Here is a 12,538-nt window from a genome sequence, read left to right on the forward strand (position 1 = left end):
TCCACACAGTCTATATTGTCCATAACAGAGTCTGTCTGTCTGTCTATCACGCTAGCAAAACAGTGGGTTAACTTCGCCAAAACAAGTTGTTTGACCTTTCACGGTCTCCATAGTTACCTTGCAGCGCGAGCACAGCGCGGCGGTTACGAGTGTTGAACATGAACGTGCGCTTTTTGCCGCGTACGCGGCACAGAGACGCAGGGGGAACCTTATCTGATGGGGGAAAGCGGCTCAACGTAACAGCAGCAACTCGAGGACATTGCTGCCCCCTATATGTCAAGAGGACAAATAACACCTTTTCTGTTCAAATTGCCCGTATTTAGCCAGTGGCGGGTGCTAATTTCCACCCATGATTGTATTCAAATAGCCCTAAATAGGAGTCTAAATAGCCTAAGTGCACAATGACAACATTTTCCCTCAGACCACCTTCAGAGCTGGCCTGGATCCCTTTCTATTCACATATGTTTGGTAGTCTGAACGCAGTCTGTCTGTAGGACCTCCTACTGAACTAAACTGATGTGACCTCAAATAAACAACAATTTCTTGGACATCTTGAGGTAAAAAAAAATAAATAAAAAGATGTCTAAGCTGCTGGCTGAGTAAATGAAAATGAAGCAATGATCCTTGGGAAGATACAATCACAAAAATGTTTTGGGGCACAGATTTACCCAGCAGGTGTGAACGCTTTCAGTCAGAGCTGACATTCTGCTGCATTATTACCCAAAAGATGACAAACAACAGGAACTGAACTGAGGATAATAAGATGAAACACTTTGTACCGATTCACAAACATCCATAATGTGACTTATATTGGTAGAGGAGCCTTAAACTGATGCAGATTTAGGATTAAATATAGATTTATTAGTCTAGATTTAATCCTGAACCTGTAAAATTCAATCCCATTAAAGATTAACTGAAGTAACAGTGAGCAGCTTCATTTCTACATCTATAAAAAAATAGAAAAGATTAAAAATGTACTTATGTTTCTGTATGAAACATGGATCCCTTCTCCATTTTAAAAAATTATACAGTTCTTCTTTGGCTTCCCTTCTTGCTGATTAGTTGTATAGTTTTTGTTATTAGCAACACAGAGTTCAGAAGGAGAACTGCAGCAGCACCAGTGTAAACAGGAACAAACTAAAAGTGTGCTTCACCCTGATTCATGAAGGTCAACTGATATTACAGAAAGAAACTATTAACTTGTGTTTTATTATTTATGATGTAGGAAATACATTTTGCTAACTTTTGAGTTACTTAAAGAGTGTTGAACACATCTGCTGCAGGCAGGTTAATTCGTTTGGCACCACGCCTAATTTTTGTGTATTGATTATGTGTGAGTTGGGTTTTATTAAAGGGTTCTCCAATTTAAAAACAAGACATGTTTGAGAGTGATCATTTTTCTCTAGGTATTAAATAATTAGTCTTAATAATGGATATAGAAACTTTTCTTTGCTTTGTTGTATTGTATTGTAATGAAAGTCAGTTTTGCTGAATCAAACTAATATTCAATCACAATACATCAAATCGTGATTAAAGACTAAATTTTATCACATCAGTTTTTCTAGGGAAACGACTTCATGAAACTCTTTCATGGTAAGTTTTCCTTACCTACTCTACCTAGCTCAGTGGCCTAGTGGTAGAGTATCCGCCCTGAAACTGGGAGGTCGTGAGTTCAATCCAAAGACTGTAAAAATGGGACCCATTGACACCCTGCTTGACACTCAGCATTAAGGGTTGGAATTGGGGGATTAGATCACCAAATGATTCCCGAGCGCAGCACCGCTGCTGCTTACCGCTCCCTCAGGGTATGGGTCAAATGCGGAGAACAAATTTCACACACTCAGGTGTGTGACAATCAGTGGATCTTTCTTTCTTTCTTGCTGCTCATGTTCCTTTAATGAATTAAATCATTGGCAGTGTATTGAAATACGTATCATATCGGCCATTGACCTGAGATACACAACACTAGTCTGAACAGCCTCTAAACACACCAAATGTAAGATATAAGATGTGTGCAGAGACTCACGACATCTGTCACAAGTTTGTCAGATGTAAAACTTAAACCACATCTACAAACTCACAGCAGCTTCCAAGAACACCAATAAACATACAAAATGCTATGAAAATAGTGAACTATGATCTAAGTATTAAATCTTACTGTTAGGTAGGCTTCATAGTAATTTATAAACCCCTGAAACTTGTGTTGTTATCCTTTTTTTGTACATCTCACAAATGAACAAGCTTCGTAACATTCTTATGAAATGGCCAATATATTTGGCACAAGTTAGGAAAAATGCCCAAACTAATTTTTATATATATATATATATATATATATATATATAATATTACACAATGATGATAAGCACTTGGTCATTGGTCAACAGTGGGTTGGGTTGGTCTTTTGAGCCTAAAAACACTTGACCGGGCTTGTTTGGAGGTTCATTACAGAAGACTCGACTTACGTTTTTACTATATTATGCATGCTATATGTTTACAGAAGGAAAATCAGGCTACTTCTATGTGGCTTTGGACTGATGACAGCTTACAGCACACACAAGGTCTAAACAATGTGTGGCTTCAACAAGTAAACTGTACAAAGTGATACACGCAGCTCCTCACAAGATGGCTGCCAAATATCTCACTTAGTGTGGGTCGCCATTGCAGTGTTTCAGTGATACTAAATGCTACAACTACTTGAAAATGTCAGATTAATGTACGTTGAATTTGAGTTCCTTCAACTTCTTTGTATGATTTTTTTGTCTTGAGAATCTACCTGCGATCACTTCCACCAAAAACCCTTGCTGATATGAAAAGGTTTGTTTATTCACTCAGTAGGATGTTCTTTATGAGCTTCTCTACAGTCACTGTAACTTTCAGGTGTTTTTAGAGGTGAGAGGATAGTTTTCTAGGGAGAGCTGGATGTGCTTGTTTTAAAATCTTAAAAATTCCACAACTCTTATAACTTTTGTAGTTTTTGTTTTGTCCTGTCAGGATGCCCTTGGTGTCAAATTAAAGGCATTTTCAAGCTCTATCCAATGGTGCCAACTTTAGACAGTTTGCTGACATTTTTTTGTCACATACCTACGTGATATCCAGATGTTTGTCTAGCCTCCAATTAAAGAATTTTCTATTTCTAAATGAAGTTTTGTATCGTTCAGACAAAGCTAGATAAACCCGTCCAGCTCTGTTTGTTAGTGATACACACACACACACACGGAAGATGTCAGACTGGCACATAGATCAGGGAGGTGGGAGTGAATTTCTGAATCGAGTCGTGTCAGCTGCACTTCCCGGTGAAGGACACGGGCTGTTGGCTAACAGCTAACCAGCTAACGGTGGACTGGAAACAAAAAATAGAAAGACCCAAGAAGAGCTGAACACTTCGGCTCACAAAAATACACCCTAATAGCCCGTCCGAGAAGAGATAATCATTCTGTTAGCGGGTTTTTTTATCGATAATAAATGTTTTTCTTCTTACCAGTGACCTCCACATGCTGCCTGCTGACATCCTGCCAAGAAGAAGGGCTGAGACTCCCAGAGATCCTCTGACAGCTTGATGACTCACTACGGGCACGCACTACGATCATCAAGTATGGAGGACAAGTCCGGACAAAGATCGTCCTCTAAAATAAGATGATTCACTCTGGCAGATAGTGTTTTTTGTGGTCAAGTAAGATCATATAGTTTTTTTAAAAGTTATTTCGTATCTCATAATGCTGAATCAGCATTCGCATTATTGTGTTTCTGTTTATAGTTTCTTCTGCATGTTTTTGCAATCAAACTACTTAACCATTCATATCATTCATCTCAATTAGTGATTGTGTGCTGTAACTTATAACATTTATAACTTTAATACATTTTAAAATATTTAACTCCATTTACATTTTTTTCTCAATATAAATAGATAGAAATATCTTCAATTCTTTCAAAAACATTGTTGTTGTTTGTTTTTCTGCTTCTGCATACTTGCTGTATTATTTCATCTTATGTTTTGGCAATCGTAACATTTTGCTAAGGTTTTGCTATTTTTAGCATTTAGAAAGACTTTAGCTAATTTTAGCTAATAGTTATAGTTTTGCTACATTTACCTTTAGCTATGCTACATTTATTTTTTTAGATACTGTTTTGCTAATATTTGCTTTTAGAAACTGTTGTCAGAGCTGCAGTCACTGCTGTCACTATTTGAGATGTCCGCCCAGTACTCCTCATCCTCTTCTGCCCTTGACAAATCTATTTGGACCTGAGGTTCTGGGACTATAGCCTCAGGTGTTTCAAGTTGTTCGTCTTGGATCTCAACTGTTGCCCTCATCAACAACATTACCTTGCAATACTACAACAAAATGCATCTAGTACATTCATGATTTCCTTCTGAAGTTCATGTTCTAACATGAACTCTACTAGATCCTCTCGTTGACTGAAGAGTCCATCACATTCTTGCTGCTGGATTCTTTCTGTGATTTCCCGCCAATGCACTGCAGAAACATTTAGAAAATTTAGAATTATTTTTTTTTACTTGTACAATTATCACTAATCAACATAATTTTTACTCACCCCAGTATGTAGATCTATATTATATATATTACACTGACAATACTGTGCAAAAGTCTTGAGTCACACATCTTTTGTCATAGTTTTCATTCAAGAAGTCGGACATTTTTGTAATCTTTAAAACTTATTTTATTTTAAATTTCTTAAGGTGTCCTGAAGGTATTTCAAAGTTTTTTTTATTTATATTTTTATTTAGTTATTTGGTGGGTTGTTTGGTTAAGCCACTAAACTCTAACCTGTGAGTCCTTTAGTGATAAAAAGGCTCCTAAACTCGAGGGATAATCCAGTGCTGTCAGAACATAACACACAATTTAGGAAAATAAATTTAAATGTGATCTTTAGGGACTTTGTTACCAGCAGTCTGACTAAAAAGACAATTTGTTACATTTCTTCAGCTGAATCTATTACAAATCCCTAAGACAACACAGTTTAATGTAAGACAGTGTTTCAGCACCAACAAACTGATTCACAAACAGCTATTAGCTGAAAAGCTAACCCACAGAAGATTATGGACCGAAGGATTGAGCATCTCCCAGGTCCTGTGTCAGGTCTCTTTTGAATTTCTCTCTCTTTTTTCTTAAAGGTACAACTTTGATACTGTTCATCTGCTGTAGATTGGTTTTTAGACCTAACACTTGTTCTATTCTTTATTTTTCTACTTTTCACATTTTTCAATTCACACATTTACAAAAAAAAACACTTAAATTTACCATATTTTCCACATGTGATCACATGAACATGTTGAAAAATTTTCAAGATCACACCTTCCATGTACAAAACACATGGGAAAACACAAAACATGTGGTTCACATTAATTTAACATGTTTTCAGAGATGAAAATGTGATTTTCCACATCATCACATTCATGTTTTGTGTTTCAAATCCACATGGGAAAGTCATCCAATCCAGTGTTTCACTTTTTTTTTTTTTACATGTGAAGTTTTTTTGTAAGGGACAGCTCAATATCATGGTCCGGTAAGATGAAAAGTAAATTAAAGGTGGTTTAAAACTTTGGCACAGCACTGCACAGTTATTGTACAACTGTTGTGATATCTACAGATTTTATATCATTACCAAAAGTTTTTACTGTAGTTATCAGTATTTTACATGTTCCAGTAAGAAAGCTGTTTAAAGTCAGATCATGGGAGAACCTGTTGCATAATAAACCAGAAAAATGAAAAGTTTCCACTGTATTTTCACTGGAAATACAATTACATACAACAGTTTTAGACTGATTTTATCATAATTAATTTTACTACAGTAATTATACTACAAAGTGCAGCTGTTTATAAACTCACCTGAGTAGTTCTTTAGTAGACAGATTCCAGGCTGCTTGAAGTGCTGCTTGTGGAAATTCAACAACTTTTTCAGAGGTTTGCTTGGAACAATCGATAATGCACCGCTCATTTGCAGAGAAATGTCTAATCTGGAGTTTCGGTTCAGAAGGCTGCCTGGTCATCATGACGTCTCATTTATGGCATGATGACAGGAACTTCTAGAACCTGATGGCTCTAATCTCTGTGTTTGGGAACCTCAGTAACAAAAAGCAAATCAAAACATTCTAAAATCAAATAAAATTAAACTACAGCATCTGTTCACAGTCTTTATTTACTAAATGTAAATCTGTGATGAAAAGTCTCCATCCAAAACAAATATATTATAAAAATGTAATGAAACTACTAGATTATTAAAGTTTAGTCATTATGACTCTATAATCTTAGGAGTTAACCCAATTCAATATGACCACAACAGCTAATTGACCTTCGCCTACACAAAAATGGCAATAAGTCTGACATAAACCAGGCATTTTGTCCATAGAGCGGAGCCGAAACCAGACACGGAGACTTGGAATAAGGTAAGTGATTTATTTACATGTGCAGGTATTTACAGTGAGGAATAATCAGGAGCACTCTGAAAAGCAAGGAGGAGTAAGGTGAGTCTCGGGTACAGGTTTTAGTCTTGCCAGAACTAAAGAGTTTGTGAGTAATGTTTCTTTTCTTACAGGTTTGAGAGGCGTTCGTGGCGTCGAGGAGAGGGCAGAGGTTCCAGCAGCAATCCGGGAGGTAAGGAGTCCAGTGGTCCAGCAAAGGTAAGTTTTTCCTGTCGTGATTCAGGTAAGTTCCAGTCAGGCAGTGATCATCAAGGTGAGGCAATTAACCTGAGGCGAAAAGCACACAGCAACCAAATTAACAAAGTCTTGAGCTCAGGGTTAGAACCTACGGCTGAGATCCTAACCAGTAGGTTTGATGCTCCAGCGATGATGTGGAACCCGCCGGAGGCTTAAGTCAGTCCCTCCAGGATTTCGCGGGCATTTTTTGTGATTGTTGCGGGCTAAAATGCCTGATTTTGCGGGCATTTTCCTTAAAGTTGCGCTGAATTTTTTTTTTTTTTTTACTAAAATCAATAAAAAACCATAACTTTTAATATATAAACCAAAAATACTTACTATTTTTGTAAGATAATTACCAACAAACATTGACATTATCAAAAGGTGCTTTATTTGAGAACTTTGATAGCTTATAAACTGACATTCATGACCATTTCTGGATTGTCCCTCATCTGCAGCTCTCCTCACAGGTTTTGCAGACACAAAGTGTTTGTCGATGCGTTTATGTTTGATGATTACACTGCAGGACGTGCAACACAGCTTCCCCCCACTCTCATGCAGCTGGGTAGGAAACTGGTTTGCGACCGCAGTGAAGTTAGTTTGAAGTTGGATATTGGATATTCGCGCTCCGCAGAGTTAGCGGCGTCTAGCTCACGGCTGACCCGAAACAGGAGCGCTAATGTCGACCAGCCGTTCTCTGCCGGCCCCTTCCCACGCGGCGGTTCACTTAAGGACGGCTAAGTCAGCCGTGAGCTAGATGCCGCTAACTCCACGAAGCGCGAATAACCAATATCCAACTTAAAACTAACTTCACTGCGGTGTTTTGCTGAAATCTTTGAGGGCAAATGTGAAGCATTAGCGCACATTTTGGCTTCGGTCGCTGCTCCTGCATGCTCCCAGCAATCTGATGTTAACAGGATGTGATGTCACATCTCTTCTTTGTGAGTTATTTGGGGTTATTTTGGTTAAAGTTGAGGGAAAGTTGTGGTGTTTTGGGCAAAGTTGCACAAAGTTGCGATTTCGCGGGGTTTGCTTGACTTTGCGTTAATAGTTGCAATCGCAACATCGCAAAATCCTGGAGGGTCTGTTAAATGCTGGATCTGCTCATCAGGGATAATCAGGTGCAGCTGGAGAGGGAAAGGTTAGTAGCGCTGCCCAACAGGCAAAGCTTACTCCAGATCCTCACAAAGTCAGTGGATTTTACAGATGTTGAACTATAATTCGGTGTCAGCTGTGATTCAGAACGTTCACACACTGCCGTTAAATTGGCGTGGTGATCCAGTGTCAACTACCCACTCTGTGTGCAACTATACACACAGCCATGATATAAACAGACAGTCTGAACAAGATCATAATTCAGTTCAATTCAATTCAATTCAATTCAAATTCAAAAATACTTTATTTATCCCAAAAGGAAATTAAATGTTGTTGTAGCTCATAATCCTGGTTTCATTAAAGAGTTGTTATAGATGATGATTACTGTAGGCAGGAAGGATCTCTTATAGCGGTCTGTCCCGATGTGTCCTCAGTCCTGGTGTCCTCAAAGAGCTCCACCAGGTGAGCCTTGCTGGCCTCCTGCAGAGCCATGATGGCCGAGCTCTGGAAACACAGGTCGGTCTTGAAGTCCTGGGTGATCTTCCAGACCAGGTGCTGGGAGGGCAACTTCCAGATGAGCAGCTTGATGGACTTCTGGTAGTAGTGGAACTCCTTGAGAGCCACGGTACCAGTCCTGTAGTGGTGAGGTTTCTTCACTCCACCAGTGGCCGGCGTGTTCCTGCGGGTAGCTTTAGTGGTGAGCTGCTTCCTGGGAGCTTTACCTCTAGTGGATTTACAGGCAGTCTGCTTGGTTCTGGCCATGACTGGACTTCAGGGTTCTCCATGTTTAACACTTGTTGTTATGGTTACACATCATAACAAAAAATCCAAAAGCAAAAAGGTTTCACTAAAAATGCTTCCAGCTGCACAGCATCCAATACCAGAGAAAATAATCATCCAAAAAAGTGATTTACATCAAGAAAAAAAGAGGAATAAAGTTTTCAAAAGCAATATCTCAGAATGAATGTAACTGAGCTACTCCAACATGCAGCCACCTTTAGTGGCGCAATTCTAGAATAATAGTGACTTACAAGATTTTTAACATCAAACATGCTTCATAATGCAATGAAACAGATATAATCCTTTTAGGACAGTAAAGAGTAGAGCTGCACAATAGTCCCTAAAAATATATATATTTTTGATGAGTCCCTATATCAACTTATATTTAGATGTAATATGTTAGACAAATTTTTAAATCCTTTGAGTAACAGAATAACAGATAAAAAAATATAAAATACAGCTTAATTGAAGCTAGCAGCAAATAGAACCTCTTCAACCTAAAGGAGTTCACATTTGGAGCAGTCCAGCACTTTATGGGAGTTCATTCCACATATTTGGAGCATAAAAGCTGAATGCAGCTAGAGGGTTGGTTCTTAGTCTGGGCGCTCTGGCCGCCCGCCAGAACTCTTTCCTCACCGCGGACGGCGCTCGGGCCAGCCACCAGAACTCAGGCCTTTTAGTGGACAAGGCCCAGGGTGCTCTTGGACATTTTGGTTTCCCTTGTCTTGTCTCTGTGCTCCCCTGGTCGTTTGCCTGGTCGTTTTTTGTTATTGAACTGTTTAATTGTGTTTTTTTTCGTTCTTGCCCTCCATCCTGCGTTTTTGTTTTTTCCCCCACCACCCTCCCATGCTAGGTCTGGTTTTGTTTTTGGGACGTCAAGGGCTATCCCTTGAGAGGGGGATTTTTTTTTTTTTTTTTGTTTTAGTTTATTGTTTTGTTTTCTGTTTCAGTTGTGTTTCAGGTGTATTTCTTTTGGTTCAGGTTTTTGTTGTGTTCATGTTCTCTGTGCCTGTCACTTTTCACTCCTCCCCAGTCCCTCTTTTGCCTTCCTGCCACGCCCATCTACACCTGTCTCTAGTCTGGTTAATTGCTTCACCTGTGCCCACTTTCCAATTACCTTGTCTGCCTAATAACCCAGTCATCACTTCCACACTCTGCTGGTTCATTGTTGTTCCTGTCTTGCCTCCCGTTTTGCCATGTCTGGATTTTGTTATATTTTGTAATAAGGCGTGGAGACAGAGGCGAACCCAGGGCGCAAACTCATAGTTTAAAAGGAACTAATTTATTAACTAAAATAAACTGACAAAACAAAAGGGCTGACGAGGCAGCAAAACTAACAATAACAAAAATTCAAAACGAGCCAAGGCGAGGCATAACAAGACGAGACAACAGTGGACAAAGTGGAAAGCACAGCATGGAACGGAATGACCCAGTAGGGAGTGAAGAACAAAGACCGGTATTTAAAGGCTGAGGATCAAGAGGAAAATGGGCACAGGTGAGTGATTACAAACAGGTGAGAATGATGGCAGTGATTGAGTAGTCATGGTAATGTGGGTGTGGCATGAGAGACTAGTAATGAGGAAAAATTAGCAATTTCTGCAAAAATGTGGCAAGCTAAGTGACTTTTTTGAACATTGACAACAAAGCTGAAACTGAATTACCAATAAGATAAAATTATCAGAACAAAAGCTAAACTTAGCTAAACAGAAACTAAAAGAAGATAAAATAAGCAAGTAGATATAAGCTAAAATGGGGGAAAAACATGGAAAATTGTCCATAAGTGTGAGTGAGAGTGTAAATGGTTGTTGGTCTTGTTTGTCTCTGTTTCCCTGTGATGGACTTGCGACCTGTCCAGGGTGTCCTCCGCCTCTCACACAGTGACTGATGGAGATAGGCACCAGGTCCCTGTGACCCAGAAAAGAGAAGCGTTAAAGAAAATGGATGGATAGATGGATGGATAACGGTCTGATTGAGCTGAAAAATTTGGCATATGAATGGCTAAAACAACTGAAAGTAGGCTGAAGTAAGGAGTTTTATGGAAAACAGTAAAGAGTTAAAAAATATAAACAGAAATCAATGGTGTTATGCTTACTCAGCATTCACATTATCACAAACTAAACATAAAAAAAAATCTATTGTTGTACATAGAGCAGCAAGGTAAAACCTATGTGAATCAACAAAAATCAACAGCAGGCGGCCACTAGGGGGCACTTATCCTTAGTGGATTCTACCTCTGGCTTCTGGTACTGTCTCTAGTGATATTATACTGAAATAACTAAACACTGAGAACTACAGAAACAGTATTTCTTTATTTCAGTATTATAATATACTAGATAAGCCATGTCCATTGGACATCTAACCCCATCCACCTCTAGCTCCGCCTGATTCTTCGTTCAGCAACCAGAGGTGATTGGAATTTCCTGATGTATTGAAAGTCAGTTTTCAGTTAGTTAAAATAAAAAGGTTGAAATGTTCAGAAAATAAAGGTGTCACTAAAAATAAAGTAGCTTTTAAAACTAAATATGTTATAGAAATCAAATTTTATTTAGAATAATTCTGTATACGAGTCACAGGATTTTCTCTCCGTCTTTCAGGATCTCTTACTCAGTCTGTCATGTTCATGGAGCCAGATTTTCCAGGCAGCACCCGAATGCATCAGCCAGGTCCTCTTCCTGTGAGAAGCAGATTTTCCAAGCAGCACCCAAATGCATCTGTTCTCTCCTCCTCTTGTGAGAAGCAGATTTTCCTCCTCACTGCCTCTAGCAGCCTCAGCCTCAGACTCAGAGTTGGATGTGGCTCTTTGGCATCATGCCTGGTTGAGACCTGATCCTGGATGTGAAGTGGCCTTAGAGACCTGATCCTGGATGTGAAGTGGCCTTAGAGACCTGATCCTGGATGTGAAGTGGCCTGACAGCGGCGGTGGCGTCTTCCAGTGTGATGCAGCTGTGTGATGGGAGGAAACACCGCCAAACACGATGGGCAACAAGCAGACGACCTTCACAGAGGAGCAGCTGGAGGCGTATCAGGTGACAGGTGTTATCACTCTGTGGAGGCTCTCAGGGGAAGCAGGGGTTGCTTTTTTATGGATCAGAGGAACGTAAATCAGAGGTCAGAAAGAACGCAGAACAAAAAGAATAAAGAAGAGTCAGAACAGGGAGAACAGAGGCTGCTGATTGGCTGATCTCCAGCCTCCATCTGCATCTTGCTGATTGATGCTCTGAAATCAGATCCTCTCACAGGACTCACCCTGTTTACCTGTTTGTTTGTTTGTTTATTTGCAGGACTGCACCTTCTTCACCCGGAAGGAAATCCTGAGGTGAGTCCCCACCTTCATCCATGAGGCAGTGGAGGAGCTGCAGGTTTACACCATTAAACATCATTTGTCATGTTGTAGCAAAGAGACATCTTCACATTCAGATTTCTGTTCATCCCTGAAACATATTTGTCATTGCCCACTGAATAGTAGGAGGTAGGCAATAATGGTTTTTCCTATATGTGTGCATGTGTTCATTTGTCTATCCATTGGCAAAATATCTAATGATCCATTGGTGGGATATTAATGAAACTCTCAGAAAGTAATCACTTAATATACATCTGCAACTAATTAACTTTGGGAGTCAACCGTAGCCAACACAAAAATGGTTATAACTCAGTCATTTTACAGATATTGAGCTAAAATGGGGTGTCTGACTTAACCTCAGAAGCATTCTTGTGTCAGTTAATCTAAATCAGTCCTGTGGAATAACTGAGAGATTTTATATAATATATAAAGTCACAGTAAGACTTCATAACTGGGTATACACCAGCACCAAACATTATAGTGTACATTAGCTGGCATTTAATACAGTATAGTAATATTTAATTCACAAAATAAAAAAAATAAAAAAATGTTCATTTTTCTTGTTAAAACTGTAAACATATTTCCTGTTTGTTGATGTTCTGAATAAAAATATAACTGGTTGCTTAAAACGTTTACACAGTAAGGTATCTGTTAAATGTGTCCACAAA

The 12,538-nt window shown here is 39.1% G+C and overlaps 3 protein-coding genes and 1 long non-coding RNA gene across 4 annotated transcripts in view; 1 reads left to right on the forward strand and 3 right to left on the reverse strand.

Moving 5' to 3' along the window:
• LOC108251262 (isocitrate dehydrogenase (NAD(+)) 3 catalytic subunit alpha) overlaps positions 1-3,582 on the reverse strand; it is a 12,538-nt gene extending 8,956 nt beyond the window's left edge. The window contains exon 1 of the mRNA XM_017441496.3: positions 3,479-3,582. Within this exon, the coding sequence (XP_017296985.1) occupies positions 3,479-3,508 (30 nt within the window). The 5' untranslated portion in view covers positions 3,509-3,582. The remainder of the gene's footprint in view (positions 1-3,478) is intronic.
• An 815-nt stretch (positions 3,583-4,397) lies between these two features.
• LOC119617724 (histone H3-like) lies at positions 4,398-8,553 on the reverse strand. Its single transcript, XM_037979933.1, has 3 exons — positions 8,185-8,553; positions 4,785-4,837; positions 4,398-4,472 (listed from the first exon to the last, which is right to left on the reverse strand). Exons 1-3 carry the CDS (start codon positions 8,510-8,512, stop codon positions 4,398-4,400), a joined length of 456 nt encoding a protein of 151 aa, XP_037835861.1. The 5' UTR covers positions 8,513-8,553.
• Positions 8,554-11,053: 2,500 nt separating this feature from the next.
• LOC119617707 lies at positions 11,054-12,328 on the reverse strand. Its single transcript, XR_005234077.1, has 2 exons — positions 11,786-12,328; positions 11,054-11,605 (listed from the first exon to the last, which is right to left on the reverse strand). It is a non-coding gene; the product is annotated as an uncharacterized LOC119617707 (long non-coding RNA).
• LOC108251263 (calcium and integrin-binding family member 2-like) overlaps positions 11,364-12,538 on the forward strand; it is a 17,823-nt gene continuing 16,648 nt past the window's right edge. The window contains exons 1-2 of the mRNA XM_017441497.3: positions 11,364-11,556; positions 11,812-11,846. Coding sequence (XP_017296986.1) covers positions 11,506-11,556; positions 11,812-11,846 — 86 coding nt within the window. The 5' untranslated portion in view covers positions 11,364-11,505. The remainder of the gene's footprint in view (positions 11,557-11,811; positions 11,847-12,538) is intronic.

This window comes from Kryptolebias marmoratus, linkage group LG15, assembly GCF_001649575.2.
Source record: "Kryptolebias marmoratus isolate JLee-2015 linkage group LG15, ASM164957v2, whole genome shotgun sequence".
NCBI lineage: Eukaryota > Metazoa > Chordata > Actinopteri > Cyprinodontiformes > Rivulidae > Kryptolebias > Kryptolebias marmoratus.